This window comes from Dermacentor silvarum, chromosome 4, assembly GCF_013339745.2.
Source record: "Dermacentor silvarum isolate Dsil-2018 chromosome 4, BIME_Dsil_1.4, whole genome shotgun sequence".
Taxonomy (NCBI): Eukaryota; Metazoa; Arthropoda; class Arachnida; order Ixodida; family Ixodidae; genus Dermacentor; species Dermacentor silvarum.
Genome location: NC_051157.2, coordinates 52,181,146 through 52,196,082, shown reverse-complemented (window position 1 = coordinate 52,196,082; position 14,937 = coordinate 52,181,146). Strand labels below are relative to the sequence as shown.

Below are 14,937 nucleotides of genomic sequence, written 5' to 3'. Positions count from 1 at the left end.
AAGAAACAAACTAAACTGACTCACTTCATTTAAACAATAAATATCATGAAGCCTTACCAATGAAAAGACTTTTCGAACCTCCAGCTATGTGCAATGGTTTCAAGCATGAAATGGCTTCTGAAAATTGAGGCAGTTTCACCTGAGAAAAGAAATTTTTACGACTGTCAAAACATGGTGTCACTGAACATATACAGACAAATCAGTAGAGCGCCCCCATTTTGCCGAGTGTCCTAGTTTCAAAACACATAATTATCTGAGATGTGTGAAATTATGTATTATGTGAGCACCAAAAATATTAACCACATTACCTGATGACTTACCATGAACTCAAAACTTTTGGTATGCAAACACTTTTAGGTATATATGCATTTTTACGTGCTTATCTCTTGCCTAGCATAAATGGTCAGATAATATTGAAAATACCCATTGATTCATGCACACATACTTCCTCTCACTTATTTCACCATCTCATATGCTTGGCTAAGAACATTTCTCTGATTTATAATAGTGAAGTGCTGCGAGGTAACAACACATCTTGGCTGCTTGAGTGAATCAGTGAAAGCAAATCAGCCAAGGGGTGGTTAAACACATAAAATTATAGAAGGATAAAGTTTCCTACATAAGGTAGTCCTATCATGACACTATTACTTACAAATGATGCTTGTTTTGTGGTGTTATACCATATGCGTAATATGACTTCCAACATGTTGAAAGGCAGTCACTCTCTTTTGTGAGGCGAGGAGTTGAACTGTGAATGAAAACAAACCACCTGCGAGCAACAGGCGCTGCCCACCTTTGAACCTTTCAGTCCTCCTAGCTGGTCTTTGTCATTAAGGCCCCAGACAAAAACCTTGGTCTGAAAGTCCTTGAAGTTCTCAGAGGCTCGGGCAGCTCTCTGTGACTGCTGCTGCGTGCCCATGACAGCGTCCTCAGTGTCCTCCCAGTCCGAAGCGAGGTAAGGAAACGTCGGTGAGAAGTCTTCATCATCCCCCCGATGGCGTCCCAAGATCGAAAGACCATGCACTTTGCAATCAATGCCGAAGCTTCGGCACTCACGAATTCCAATCTCAATGAACCGGTAGTACTGTAAAGCAAACAAATAAAACACAAAAAATATGCAACGATTTTACCTTTTTCTGCTGTGACATACTTTGCAAACTGTATTTTTTTTTAGGCAACCCTGTGGCTATTGGTTGTGACAAGTGCATCACAATGTTTCCATGAGGAGCAATCATATTTCGGTTACAGTGCCTTTACCCATGATCTCTTGCTGTGCATGTCATCATGAGTCATCATGATAGTTATAACAGTGCAGGTGAAAGGAAGAGCTATGTTATTCTACTACACAAAAATTGTCATGCTCATGTCTAGGCGACAAATAAGAAAGAGACAGGAAACACTCTGTTGGCTATTCAGAAACTCGCAATGTAGACTCCATTTATAAACAGATTGAAAGGATCCTGAAGATCTGTCCAACTTTTAAAAATTTGATTCATTGGTAGGGTTTACTTAACATCCCAAAGCAACATTCAGGCTATGAGAGAGACGGTGGTGGAGGGCTCTGCTATAATTTTGATCACATGGGGTTTTTTAATGTGCACCTAAATCTTAAGCACACAAGCGTTCTTGCATTTTGCCCATATCATTTAAAAAAATTAATGTTAACAGAAGTAACGTCGACCAAGGGGAGAGTAAACAAAGTTCCTTAGCTATTTGGATTAGGACAATCTAGTTTAACAGAATTCATCTTAGAGGGATTTATACTTAAACGAGTCCATCTGTTTGCCGCCTACTTTTGGGCTATAACAAATGCTAAACAATAGCACAGACTATTCAGCTGGAGACGACAAAGGTCCTTTAGTAGTTCATCAAATATCTTATTACACCTATCTTGGCCTATGTTCAGACATCCACAGGCACATAATGAATAAAAGTTAAAATTATAAACATTCATACTAACCTCTCGCATTTCAGAAAGGAGAGTGATCTGGCTGTCCGTCGACTCAACATGGATGGTGCGCAGTTCGGACATCCACGTGAGACATGGTCCACCGCTCACAACTATCAGTGAAGGCATGTAGCTCGAGTCTGCTGGGTCAACTGTCATCCACAAACGCTCGATCAAAATGCCAGGGTGCATCTCCAATCGTATCCAGTGCTGCAACAAAAAAATGCCATAGTCTAACTTTCATTGTGACTATTCTCAATAAATCCTTCAGGAGAAAACCAAGGCAATTCCACTGCACAACTTAGCAGTCTGACCTATCACTGAGTAGAGCACTGAGCCTGAAAGATGTGTTTTTTACCACATGAAAGTGCAGAAAAATGCCCACTTGCCACAGGCGAAAACGAACAAGGTACACTGCTCCTTGTTTGAAAGAATTAGGTTGTATGGACAAGATAGATAAGCTATCTGTGCGTTGTGTTATGATGACATTTCAATCAAATTCAGCATTGTAATGTGTCTACAAAGCATGCCTCACTGCAGAAAAAATGGACACACTGCTCCTCCCGAGTGCCTCGTCAGGTGAGCTACCATTGACCAAAAACAGTGCACACTGCTGTATATTTCAGCATATACACTTCTTTTACTGGAAAGCATAGCAGGCCTTCCACCTGCGAGCTTACGATAAGTGACAAAGCAGATGCCTTCTCACAAGAGCCATTTTTCTACGCCGGTGTACTTATAATGCAGTAAATCTCATTTACAGTTCCTAGCATTTACGCAACCACAAATGTTAAGATACAGAGAAATCGTACAGCTTGTACTTCAAGCTATATACAACCACAAACTCACTGAGTTTTGAAAGCTCAAGGCATGAAAATCTTGCATTTTGCTTCCATGAACAATGACAAACTTCAGACAACATTGCTCATCCTCTATGTCAACAATGCCACCCCCTGCTGAGAACTGCAGGAAGAACTAGTCGCACATTAGAATTGAGTTACCGAAATTCAGGCTAAGCCTGTCGCATTCTCACCTTCCCCCGTGGGCCACAGCTCTGCCAGGCTGATCGAGTGCCGTCAATGAGGCAATTGGCATTGCTCTCGCTTGACGAGACAGTCAATGCCTTGACACAGTGACCCCACTTGTCTAGCAAGGCTGCAGGACCACCAGGGCGGCTTTCACCATCCACTGATCTCTTCTTATGAGAGCACTCCCCTGGGTACCCTCCATATGTTGGCAGAGCACCTGCGACCAAAAGACTATAGTTTTACCAGAGTCTGATGAACCATGACAGAAAAGCTGAAGTTTTTCTGTCACGTTTACAGACGTGAAAGGCCTGTGAGAGAAAAAAAAAAAAAAAACTTCAAGTAGCCAGACAACATGCTACATGGAACAAGTAATAGTATTGCAACAAATTCAACGAAATATTCACAAAAAAATAATTTACAGAAAATATTTTTCTTTTTCACATGAACTTAAGCTTTAGGAGCCATGCCTATTGTTCATTCATAACATATCCTTATACGAAATATGAAAGCCTACCGAGAAGTCAGAAATCCTGTCCTAACAACTAAAATCCACTGAAATGTGACAATGGGCAATCCATTTGCATTTGCAGGATGCTGAAGCAAATGTGAGTGCTTAATTGTGTATAAAACTAAAAATGCACAATCATCATCACACTTTTCAATTATGGGGTTCTAAGTGCCAAAACCAGAATCTGATTATGAGGAACACCATAGTGGGGGACTCCGGATTAAATTTGACCACCTGGGATTCTTTAACGTGCACCTAAATCTAAGTAAATACATCAGTGTTTTTGCATTTTGCCCCCATCGAAATGCAGCCGCTGTGGATCATCACAATTATAGAGATAGACAAATGGCTATTAACATGCATGTTAATTCGTACAAGTGTCTACATTAAGGCAAACACATACAAGTAAGGGCATTTTTAACAACCAATTGATGTTAGCAGTAATGTTTTCAACGTTTCATCAACAAATGCTTACCAACTCTGGATATCTCATTGAAGGGATGCTTGTGAACTTGGTTAGTTTTGAAGCACCTTTCACAAAAGTTGTAGTTTCTGCAGAAGCGGCACTTGAATCGGGTTCCTACTATAGGGCATGTCTCACATCCATCACAGCTGCAAAGTCAATGAGAGAAAATTTAAGTAATGCAAAACAAAAACAACTAGATAGTCAATGCTTCCAGGTTGGTTTTGTGCAACAGTATTAAATATTGGTCAATTTCTCCATCAAAACCGCAAGTTGAACAGGTGCATAGGAGAGAAAACTGCACTCACACAATGTTTTCATGAATGATAGATACACGTTCCATCTCAGAGACCAGCCCCATCCAATTTGACTGTTGTGGGAAGTCGACAGTGACATCGCGGCCATTGCGGCTGACATCTGCAAAAACAAAAAGTATGAAGCAAGACTACACTCCACTTTCCTCTACAATGAGAAAAAAGAAGAGAAGGTGCAATAAGGAGAAGGTCACAAAGTACATGTAATGCTAAAATTTGTAACCAGAGAAGAAGGGCAAAATTATTTACAGCATTACTCAAAATTCATTTAAACATAATCTTGGCTCAGTAACACTTTCAAAGATAAATTTCTACGCTTATAAAGTTTAAGACACACCAAATGAATAACTTGGATTTCAGAGGGCCTGCGAAAGCTCACTAGAATTCATATCTTGTGCACTCGGTACTTCCTACAATGACACAGCCTGTTGTTTTGCCTTCTTTGTTCGCCCAAGTACCACAGACTGTGCATACAGCCACAAAATTCTGGTGTAGGCAGCAACTTTCTATCTGCCCCAGGGCATATGCTATACTATTCCGAGATGTTTCTCGGTAATGGAGCCAAAGCTACAAAACTGGAAGACATCTTCTTCCTACGTATCATGAAATAGTTCCTCAGCTTCGTAATACTAGTGAAGTTACTAATTTCGAAACCACACTTGTGATCTTTTATGAATAAAATTAAAAGCATTATATTGCTTTGATGTTCCGTAGTAGTGACGATGAAGAAAACAGCAGCAATTCTGCGAATGACGAAACTAGCTTTTTTGGGGGCAAACTTGTGCCCACAAAAATAGATTACACTCAAAGAACAAAGATAGCAGCGAACACGTGACAACAGACAGCAGATAGAACCATCGATAACATTCGAGAACCTTCTGATACATGCAAACACATCCTGCGCTGAGCGATAACACTTGTTATACGGTCAATTTGCTGAGTATCCTCCCATGCCAAGTCAAACTTCAATTTCTCAGCATGTTCTACCAGCACGTTCAACAATGCCAGCTAGCTGGCATTGTTGTATAACAGGATCAACAAATGCCCTTTTTGTGTGTTTTCACTACTGTGTGCTGCGTCCTTTGTTCCTAAATGCACTTTAGACCCCACAAGCTTGAGCCACCCCAAAAAATTGACCAATGATTACGATACTCCTTAATGCGAAATTTGAGAGCAGCTGTATACGTTTTTTCATTTTGCGATATACTGGCTGCCCCGGACAATCTGTCTCATGCAGAACGTTGCAAACGGAGCAAAATGTGGTGAGACTGCCTCGCTAATCGGGAGATCGCAAAAGGAAGCACAGGGGTGACGTGTGGGCACAATTCACAGCAGCCGCCGCAGACAACCTCCGCTGATGCAGTGCTTTGTTTCCATGCAGTCGATGCGCACTATTCTGGCGCCATCTCGTGGGCATGGTCACCTCAAAACCCCTCGTGTGCAGCACTGCACTTTTCGTCTCACGCTTTTGCCATACCCTCTTCCACTTTCCGCCTCATGGTTCCGTTGCATCCTCCTCCTCCACTTTCCTCCTCACGCTGTCTTCGCACTCACCGCTTTTTTCATCCCCCACTGCGCTCTGCGTTTGCTCTCATCTTTCTCTGTGCTTGTTCACTCGGTTACGAGGTAGGACGCCGATGCCGACGCTCGCCGCAGGAATGGGCGCTTAAGAGCTGTGCTCTAAAACACCTGAGTGGCTGTAGCAGTCTGATGTTAAGCAAAAGATCAAAGGTTCAAGTCCCAGCAGTGGCGCCCTTTAAATGGGAGAAGAAAGCAAAAAAAACCCTATGCACACAGATTATTTGCCTGTTAAAGGACAACAGGTGGTCAAAATTAGTCCAGTGCCCTCTACTAAGGCACTTATAGCACATTGTGCAGCTTTAGAATGTAAAACTACACGAGTTAAGAAATTTGAGCATATGAGAAAAAAAAAAGGGGGGGGGGGGGGCATTGCAGCAACACAACTGAAGAAATACACAGCAGCTGCACCTAGTATTGTGCCTAACAAGCCCTTCTAGACATTTATTTCAGAAAGGATGGAAAGTAGTACTAATAGGTGGAGATGGAGAGAGACCTGCCAGCAGCCCCCCGGCTTTGTCTCGGTAGACTCACTCAAAGCAGAGCACTCACTGGTGACCGTGCCAATGCTGGAGCGTGTCACTGAGCCCCACTTGTACTTGGGCTGGCTAACAGTGGGCCGCACTCGCACCCGATCCCCAGCACGCAGTGCCGACTGTGACTGCGAAGCTTGCATGAGAGCAGACGAAGATGCAGGCAGGCTTGCCGCTGCTTGTTGCGAGTCCCCCAGCAGTTCCACGTGAATGTACCGCACCCAGTAGACGCCACCTTTGTGTTGCCAGTCGGCCAATACATTCAGGTCGTGCAGGCCGTCATGGTCCACCTGCAACAGGTTTTTTTTCCCTTATTGTAATTTCTGTTTATTTATTTGCTGTTTATGTCTTTTAAAAATTTTGTGCGGTTGAATGGACTACACCTCGATAAATTTTAAATTTCTTATCACATTCATAGTCAGAAATGACTGGGGTCACTGCTACTGCAAGGTCATTTGCCTGAGATTTTGCTGGATGGTGCTGACAAATTGTCACAGTTAGTGTAAATGAGCCAGACAAACTTAAGAGAAATGATAGCTAAAGCTGCTGCTGTTTTTAGCTGATTATTTTTAATGCCACAGATATCATCATCAACAATAACAATATGTAATAACTGCCTATCTTGCTTTCCACAGAGATTAAATGACACACCTAAGCAATGAAATGTTTTTGGTGGGATGATGGCAGACCACTTGCAAAGGACTATATTACACAAATCAAGTTGACAATTATTTAAAAGTTAAGAAAAAATAAAGAAAGCATGATTACTGAACAAAGGAAAAGTGGTAATCCTGAGTCCTCGATCCTAAGCTGCTGCTGCAGCTGTGTTCATTTCAGTATGGAAGCACTCATGAGAATTCGAACACATAATAAGACCCTGTTGGTAAACTTTCACAAAATTTCTTGCTCACACCTACTGCTTTAGCAGAAAGGTGATGCCTTAACTGAAATTTTTGAGCAGTTCGTCTGAATCTGTACTGTTGCTAGTGAACTCGTACCATAGTCAGTAGAGTTCCAGTAACAGGCAAGTCAGGATATCAAGACAGCTCAGGAGAATGATTTGTTAGGAGAGCTCATACCATAGTCAGTAGAGTTCCAGTAACAGGCAAGTCAGGATATCAAGACAGCTCAGGAGAATGATTTGTTAGGAGAGTTGGTAGTATTTCATTCTTGAGGCAAGCAGCAAGAAAAATTGCATGACAGAAAAAAGAAAGATGGACTCAGTGCTGTGTCCATCTCTTCTTTCTACTCGGTAATTTCTCGTGCTGCTTGCCTCAAGAATTTAATTTGCTTTACATGTACAGTTAAAAGTCTAGCTCTAGCCTGCCATCAGTATTTGATGCTCAAAATTTATTGTATTCCTCTGTTGCACTCTAGTTTCAGTTAATATTATCACACCTTTCAGGTCAACATGTCCATGGAAGAAAAGCTGCCGTCTTTTTGGCAATAGCTACACAGCATGTCAGATACATTATGTGAAAGAATACCTGTCCTCATATCCATCACTCAGAAAGGCATCTGCACGGACCCCCCCAAAAATATGCGGGAACTATCGCAACACTGAAGGTGCACCAAACGGCTCTTTCATTTCCACTGAGTGTGAGGGGCCCAGCCGACTCACTGTTACGATATTAATCGTGAGATATACTCAGTTGTAAAAGCAGACTTCTTCTGATAAGACAAAATTGTCATACAGCCGCTTTTGTTGCACTAGTTACACTAAGAAGTTGCAAAGTCTTCGCCTTAATGGAGGGTTTTTTTTTTTTTTTTTCATCACTGGCTTATACCACCTTCATGTTACGGTCTCCAACCTGGCCATGGAATGGTGCCCTTGTCATGCTATAATCCATGATACACGTGAGTAAAATTACAGCAAACCAGGCACATGGGCACAGGTTAGATACACAAATGAAAAAAAAAAAAAACGGGCAAGTTTGCACTCGGTCGCGCAAAGCTTAGGCACAGCGAAACTTACTGGCTGCTACTGCTAGGTATTAACTTGGTTGCTGCTAGGTCTTAACTTCGTTTAACTTAACTACGCATGTAGGAAGGTATTCTCGAGCGATCATTTTCGGAGGTACCTTCCCTTTCGCGACATTTCGTGTGACTAGCGCTGGACGCGTTGGCGCCTACGAGCGACAGCGCTCCTGGCATGCCACAAACACAGGCAGGCTAACCAAGTTTGGTACAATGCCAAGAACGCTGTCGCTTGCCGATGCCGAACGCGTTAAAAACATTTCACGTGACTAGCGCAGGACTGCGTCAGCACCTACGAGCGACAGTGTTCCTGGCATGCCCAAACGCAGGCAGGCTAACCAAGGTTGGTAAAGTGCCAAGAACGCTGCTGCTTGCCGACGCCGAACGCGTTGGAGGCTAGCCGCTCGATATCAATCGGCCAGCTTCGCTATGTCTTGAGCTTTGCACGGCCTAGTGCAAGCTTTCGGTTCAGCATGCTGCCTAGTGCTCCTAATGCTGCCGGTTCAGCATGCTGCCTTGCACGGCCTAGTGCTCCTGGTTCAGCATGCCACAGAGAGAAGAGAGGCGGGGGTCGAGAAGGCAGGGAGCTGGCGAGGAGGAGACCGCGTGCACATGCACACAGTATCCTCCTCCTCCTCTGGGTTGCGATGGCTACCGCGCGGCAGTTTTTTGGCGCGCACCACAAATTACGGCTGGCTTAAACAGCTTCGCTGTTAAAAGAAAAAAATAATTGTTGCATATCACATAGCGGCCAATTACAATGAACGGTGCCAGAAGTCAACCTGCTGCAATGCGAATGAGTTTTGCTAAAGAAAAAAAAAACTATTGAGAAAGTGAATATTAGCTTAGTTTCAAATATTCAAAAACTATTAAATAAGTTGTTATTCAAGTTGAATACGAATATTAGGAATATAATAATACAAATGAATTTGAAGGTTTAGAATATTCACAAACCTGTACTTCTGCCAGGAAGCACCAGACTCACCTCCACAACACGGCCAATGTCGCCTTCATGGACCTCCTCATACGTACGACAGCACTGAACCAACATGCCAGGCGCAATGTGGTTCCGAACATAGACAGCATAATCGTCATTGTTTGTGAAATCTGCTCTGCAGAGGTAGCCTGTGCTTGGTGGTGCCTGAAACAATTTAGTTCACTGTGAAATTTCTTGTTTAATGTCAACAAGGACGTACCAAGGGTACGAAGAAAACATACTAACAAGTTCACTGGGTGGAAAAGATATATATGTTCGGTAACACACAAAGCTTTCAACAACACTTACATTAAAGGGGCCCTGAACCACTTGTTATTGAAGTCGAGAAATGCATTTAAAGTTAAATTAGACTATTTCAGAAATACTCTGCTGCAAAAAGGACTTCAATACGTTCAGCAGATCGGAGTTACTGGCAATCTAATATGCTCTTTGTGGTGTTTCTGCTCCTTCTTCAATGACTTGCACTGCGAAGGCTACGGCAGAGTGGGGTGTGCCCACAATGCTCCGCCAACCGAACGTCACTATGGCGCGCAGTTCAAATTTGATTTTGGATGTTCACGTAGATGCCACTATATTTCTGATTTTGGCAGCCTACGACATGGCAAACGCGGTTGTCCTTAGAGAGCCGCAGTGCGCTCAGCCAGTGGACTTGTCACGGCACCCCGTGGCGGTCGCGGTATCTATGCTACGTAACAGACCGCAGCTACATGCAACTACAGCGTTTCCTTTGTGCACGACAGGGCTAGAGTGCGCGCTCACACTCATATGGTCCTGTCTGGCTTTGCTACGTGGTGCGGACTGGTTTTGTCCTGCACGAGCTCGACCGACGGATAGCAGCCACATCCAACTTGCACATCTTGAAGTATAAACAGCTCATTATGAAGTGAAGTCTGCCAAGGCATATAACCAGGAGCGCTCGGGAGTTAGCGTATGCAGGAAAGCGTGCGTGTGGTCTGACCTTAAATTTCTCGTGATTCGAGGCTAGTTGAGTGTTCAAAACTAGCTGAAATTAGCGAGACCCGATGACTATGACACCTGTAAGCCGGGTGGGCAAAGTTTAATTCCTATGCGGGCATACGTGAGCAGATGATACTCGGCTTCTTCCAGAAGTACGCAATTGTTATCAAAATTCAAAAACAGATTTTCGCTTACTTCAACCTGCGTCAATAAATCTACACAGTAACAGCAAGAAGTGCACTGTTCAAAACAGCCTTCTTGATTGATGTCAGCTACTGGCCAATGGCAGCCGCGTATGGCAATCTGCTATATTACAAAATAAAACACCCAGAAAAAAGTGAGGAGCAGGCTTCTGTTGAAAAGAGTGTGAGAGAAAGGTGACTTCGCACCCCGCTTGTGAGCTCCACGTGCCGCGCACAACTGCAAAACCTGGCTGAGATGTTTAGAGCAGCATCTGCGGAATGTATCTGCGGAATGTGTTTTTTTCACCAAGCCCAAGGGGTGGTTCAGGACCTGTTTCAGGTAATACATGACATTTATTTTTAAAAAAATAGAAGAAACTTTATAAAATGTGCCAGTGATAACGTCAGCCAGGGGGAAGGGCAAGGGGATAAAGTTGTGCTTTATAATGTTAATGCTGTATTCTTCAAACAATCTTCATGGGTTACCAACATTATAAAGCAAAAAGAAAACACTTATTTAATTTTTATAAGCACTTAGCACAAACACAAGAAGAACACTATGGTGAGCATGGCAAAACAAATCTGGCAAATACAGTGTAGACCGCTTATAACGTACTAAGTCGCCGGAGTCGTGAATATCTGCACTATAAGCAGCACCGCACTATAACCTAAACAACAATTTTAAAGCCCTGCACGTACGCAAAACATGTAGACCGAGCAGCCGCGCGTATCCGAGAATCGAAGTGTGCGATTGGAAGTTTTGCATCCGTATAAATTTACGAACATAGAAAGGTTAATGCCCAAGTACCCACGATCTTCGCATGAAGCAGACAAAGTAATAATTTTTAAAAAATGCCTCAGTTTCGCCCGAAAGGCGAAGCATCAATTGCGATAGCAAATTGGTAGAGAGCTATTAGGAGTAGGGATAGTAGTTTTATCGGCTGCATAAACTTGACACATTCGCTTACTAACTGAATTAACAAGCGTGGTGTCAACGCACACAAGCAAACATGAATAGACTCGATGACCGCAGAAAACCACTGTCAAAATGCGGGCGTGGGGAAACGCGGCCGCCGCAGCGAGCGAAGGTTCGTTCGGTCTATCACTTCGACGGAAACTGAGTGGCGTAAGCACAGCGCATACAAAGGTCAGAGCCGTGTGGAGATGGCTTTCAAGATACGGTGCGCGCGACAACACCGACAGCCAGCACAGGCGCGAACACATTTGTTGGCAGAGTAGAAGCCCCCCCCCCCCCTCCCTCCCTCCTGTGCTGCCTCCCCGCTTTGCTCCTTTCGCGTGGGAGATTGCGTCGCCAGTAACCCTTGCGCCTGGTTGCAAGATACGCATTTGATGCCGCAACCAAGCGTCGCCCCCTCTCCCTCCCTCCCATACCCCCACGGCCTTTCGCGCGATGGAAGTCGCGTTTGTTCTCCGCTGTGCGTTTGCTCTCTGCTGTGCGTTCGCTCTCCGTGAAGGCGCCGTCCCCCGCGCGCTTTCACTCGCACATACGGCACGCGGTGACGATTTTATCGCCCTTGGACTCATGCTCCACGTCTCATGCTCCTCCTCCACATCGCCCTCGTTGATCATCTCTCCCAACAGTGGGTGCACCTCGTTGAGAAGCGTGCTCGCTACCGCCCTTGTCGATGAGATTTTCCCACGGAAGCCGCATTATAACCAGTATTTCATCTCACACGGCTGCACTGTAAGCGGTAGGCGTATGTAGTGCTATGGGAAAATTAACGGGAGTCTGAAAAGACCGTACTATATCCGGTCCTGCACTATAAGCGATTACGTTATAAGTGGTCTATACTGTACCTGAACTAATACACATGACGCCTGTCATTCCTCAATACACGAAAATCCCAAACAGGTACCAACACAGCATGATATTAAAAAGGGTTCTGACCTCTGGCAGAGAACCACCCCCCTCTTCTTCGTAAAGGTCATCCGAGAACGAGTCAGACTCTGAGCAGTTGTCAAGAGATGTAATGCTCTCATCATCCGAGACACAGGGAACTTCGTGCTCATGCTCCAGGAGCCAAGCCACAATAGCCTCAGGACTGGGCATCACATGGAAGGAGCCAGCTGCAAACAATACACCACACATCAATGCACATCTTGAAAAGTCCTCTTGGCAAGTTACATTTTGTAAAACTTGATGTTGAAAGTCTCGTTACAAAGCAACAAGTGAATGTACAAGAAGCCGTGTTTACAGGTGGTACAGAGCAGGCACAGTCTACAGAACAACAAGATTACCAAACAGGCCCTTCTTTCACAGTTTACGTGTGCTGTATATACCATACATTGCTGAGAATGCTCAAGTCTCTCACATCTCCTGCCATTTACCTTCTCTGAACAGCTATTGCATCTTCTGAAATTTGGCTTTCCCCCGTGACACATGCAATGGTGGAAGTTGGTGCCATAGTTGCGCAGCTACGACGAGAGATAGCATGTTACGATGGGAGCATCATCTGATAGCATGGAACACGGAACATGGATAAGGAACTTGCTTCCTTCTTTTCAGTTGCAGATTGTCGGCACACACAGGCCAACCACACATTCGTCGGTGCTCTTCATTGGACTATCCCACGAGAAGCTTCCTGTTTTCTTTTGGAGCATGGCATCAGCAAGGGTGAAAATTATTGCTTGGATGCACCCAAGTTCACATATCAGCATCTGTGACCAACTTAGGCATTGGTGTTGGACATAGGTGAACATTATTTGCTTGATATCCGTACATGGTGAGCTGAACTTCCTCGATTCCTCAGCAAGTTTCATCGAGGAACATGCTGAGGAATCGCCTTGACTGTATTTTGGCTACCACTAGCTGGCGTTGAATAAAAGGAGTGTTAAATGCCCTTTTTGCATGTTTACATAACTGTATACTGTATACTAGGTGGGGTGATGAAGTTAGGAAATTTGCAGGTGCAAGTTGGAATCAGCTAGCGCAAGACAAGGGTAATTGGAGATGACAGGAAGAGGCCTTCGTCCTGCAGTGGACATAAACACAGGCTGATGATGATGATACTGTGTCCTTTGCTACCAATAGCACTTTCAAGCCAACAACATAAACATGTAAAATCAACTGACCAGCTCATTATCAGCATCATTTCAGAGATTCATGCACACTTGCATGGTTATAGAAATATACTCATGTTGCAGTCGTAAAGAAATAAGCAAAAGACACTCCTACAGCTAAAAGGTTATTCTGACCATTATTTCATTCAAATTAACCAATGGCAAAATTGAAGGGTGCTATGAAGGGTGCCATCAAATTTTCCATAAGCCTGACCATTTGCTCACTTAAAGTAAGTTTTCATACAGCCTATGAGTGTACTTAGAAATGAATGATATACAAAAGATACAAACCTTCAGATAAACACATGTGGACACCTATCATTATGGGCAAAAAGCTGCATTGCAAGGCAGTAGATTGTTGCTTTTGCCATGTTGCAGATTTGTGGACTTGTGGATTTTTGGGCTCACTGGCACTCAAGTCTATATTTTTCTTTTTTAACTACAGTTAGTAAAACTCGATATGACAACTTCAATATAACGAAATTTTCAATACAACAAAGTATTTAGTTTTTACAAACGTTTTTCATTGAACATCGCAAATTAGAACCCCAATATAACAATATTTCATTGCCGCCACAAACACCGAGGCAATAAATGAATAATGCCGCCGTCACAGATGGTCACATGGTTGAATTACATACCGTTGCTTGTGAACGCACCTCTCAAGTCACACATCGCGTAACAGAAAGCACCCCCCAAGGACCTTGGTGTAGTTGTCTAATGCTTTACTATTAGCAAGATTATATATTTTTTTTTTGTCGCCACTGAAATTAGTTTTTTCGATTGCCCGATAATTTGGATATTTTTCTGGTCCTTTTCAATTCAGAAAAATCCGTCGGCAGGCTGCACTTGTTTGCAGTAAAAGGTCGAATTTCAATATAACAAATTAAAGTGACGATTTTAATGAGTTTGTTATATCGAGGTTTAACTGTACTAATAAATAAATAAAATAAATAAATCAATAAAGTAACTAATTAAAATAAATCTAATGTATTTCCATTATTCATAAGTCAAACTTTGCATAGTCAAATTACCAGCTGGCCTGAGACTGAGCGTTAATTTAGGCTTGTAGCTCATTAGAAAAGGAAGAGAATCCTAGGCCTGTTACCACTATTGCTTAGAACAATGTAATCAGCGACAAGTGGCTTTTGGACCATATGTTCTTAATGTATGTAAGACAAATTCATCCATTTCACAGAATGCACACAGTAGCGTAACTGTGGAAAGTCAATATTACACTAAATTAGCCACGACTTGAAAGAGATGCTTCAGATTAAATATTCCACTTGTTTCTTGGCTACATTTGGACAAGCTGCACCACTTATTACAGGTTCTTCTATAAGGGTTATATGCTTATTCCGTTGAATTCAT

General features: G+C 43.3%; 1 protein-coding gene across 1 annotated transcript in view; it reads right to left on the bottom strand.

Annotated features, from left to right (window-relative positions):
* LOC119450034 (E3 ubiquitin-protein ligase HERC2-like) overlaps positions 1 to 14,937 on the bottom strand; it is a 154,818-nt gene that overhangs the window by 52,123 nt on the left and 87,758 nt on the right. Inside the window, 9 exon segments of the mRNA XM_049665596.1 lie at positions 58 to 139; positions 794 to 1,084; positions 1,961 to 2,158; positions 2,982 to 3,193; positions 3,960 to 4,096; positions 4,256 to 4,364; positions 6,392 to 6,662; positions 9,335 to 9,490; positions 12,395 to 12,573. Coding sequence (XP_049521553.1) covers positions 58 to 139; positions 794 to 1,084; positions 1,961 to 2,158; positions 2,982 to 3,193; positions 3,960 to 4,096; positions 4,256 to 4,364; positions 6,392 to 6,662; positions 9,335 to 9,490; positions 12,395 to 12,573 — 1,635 coding nt within the window.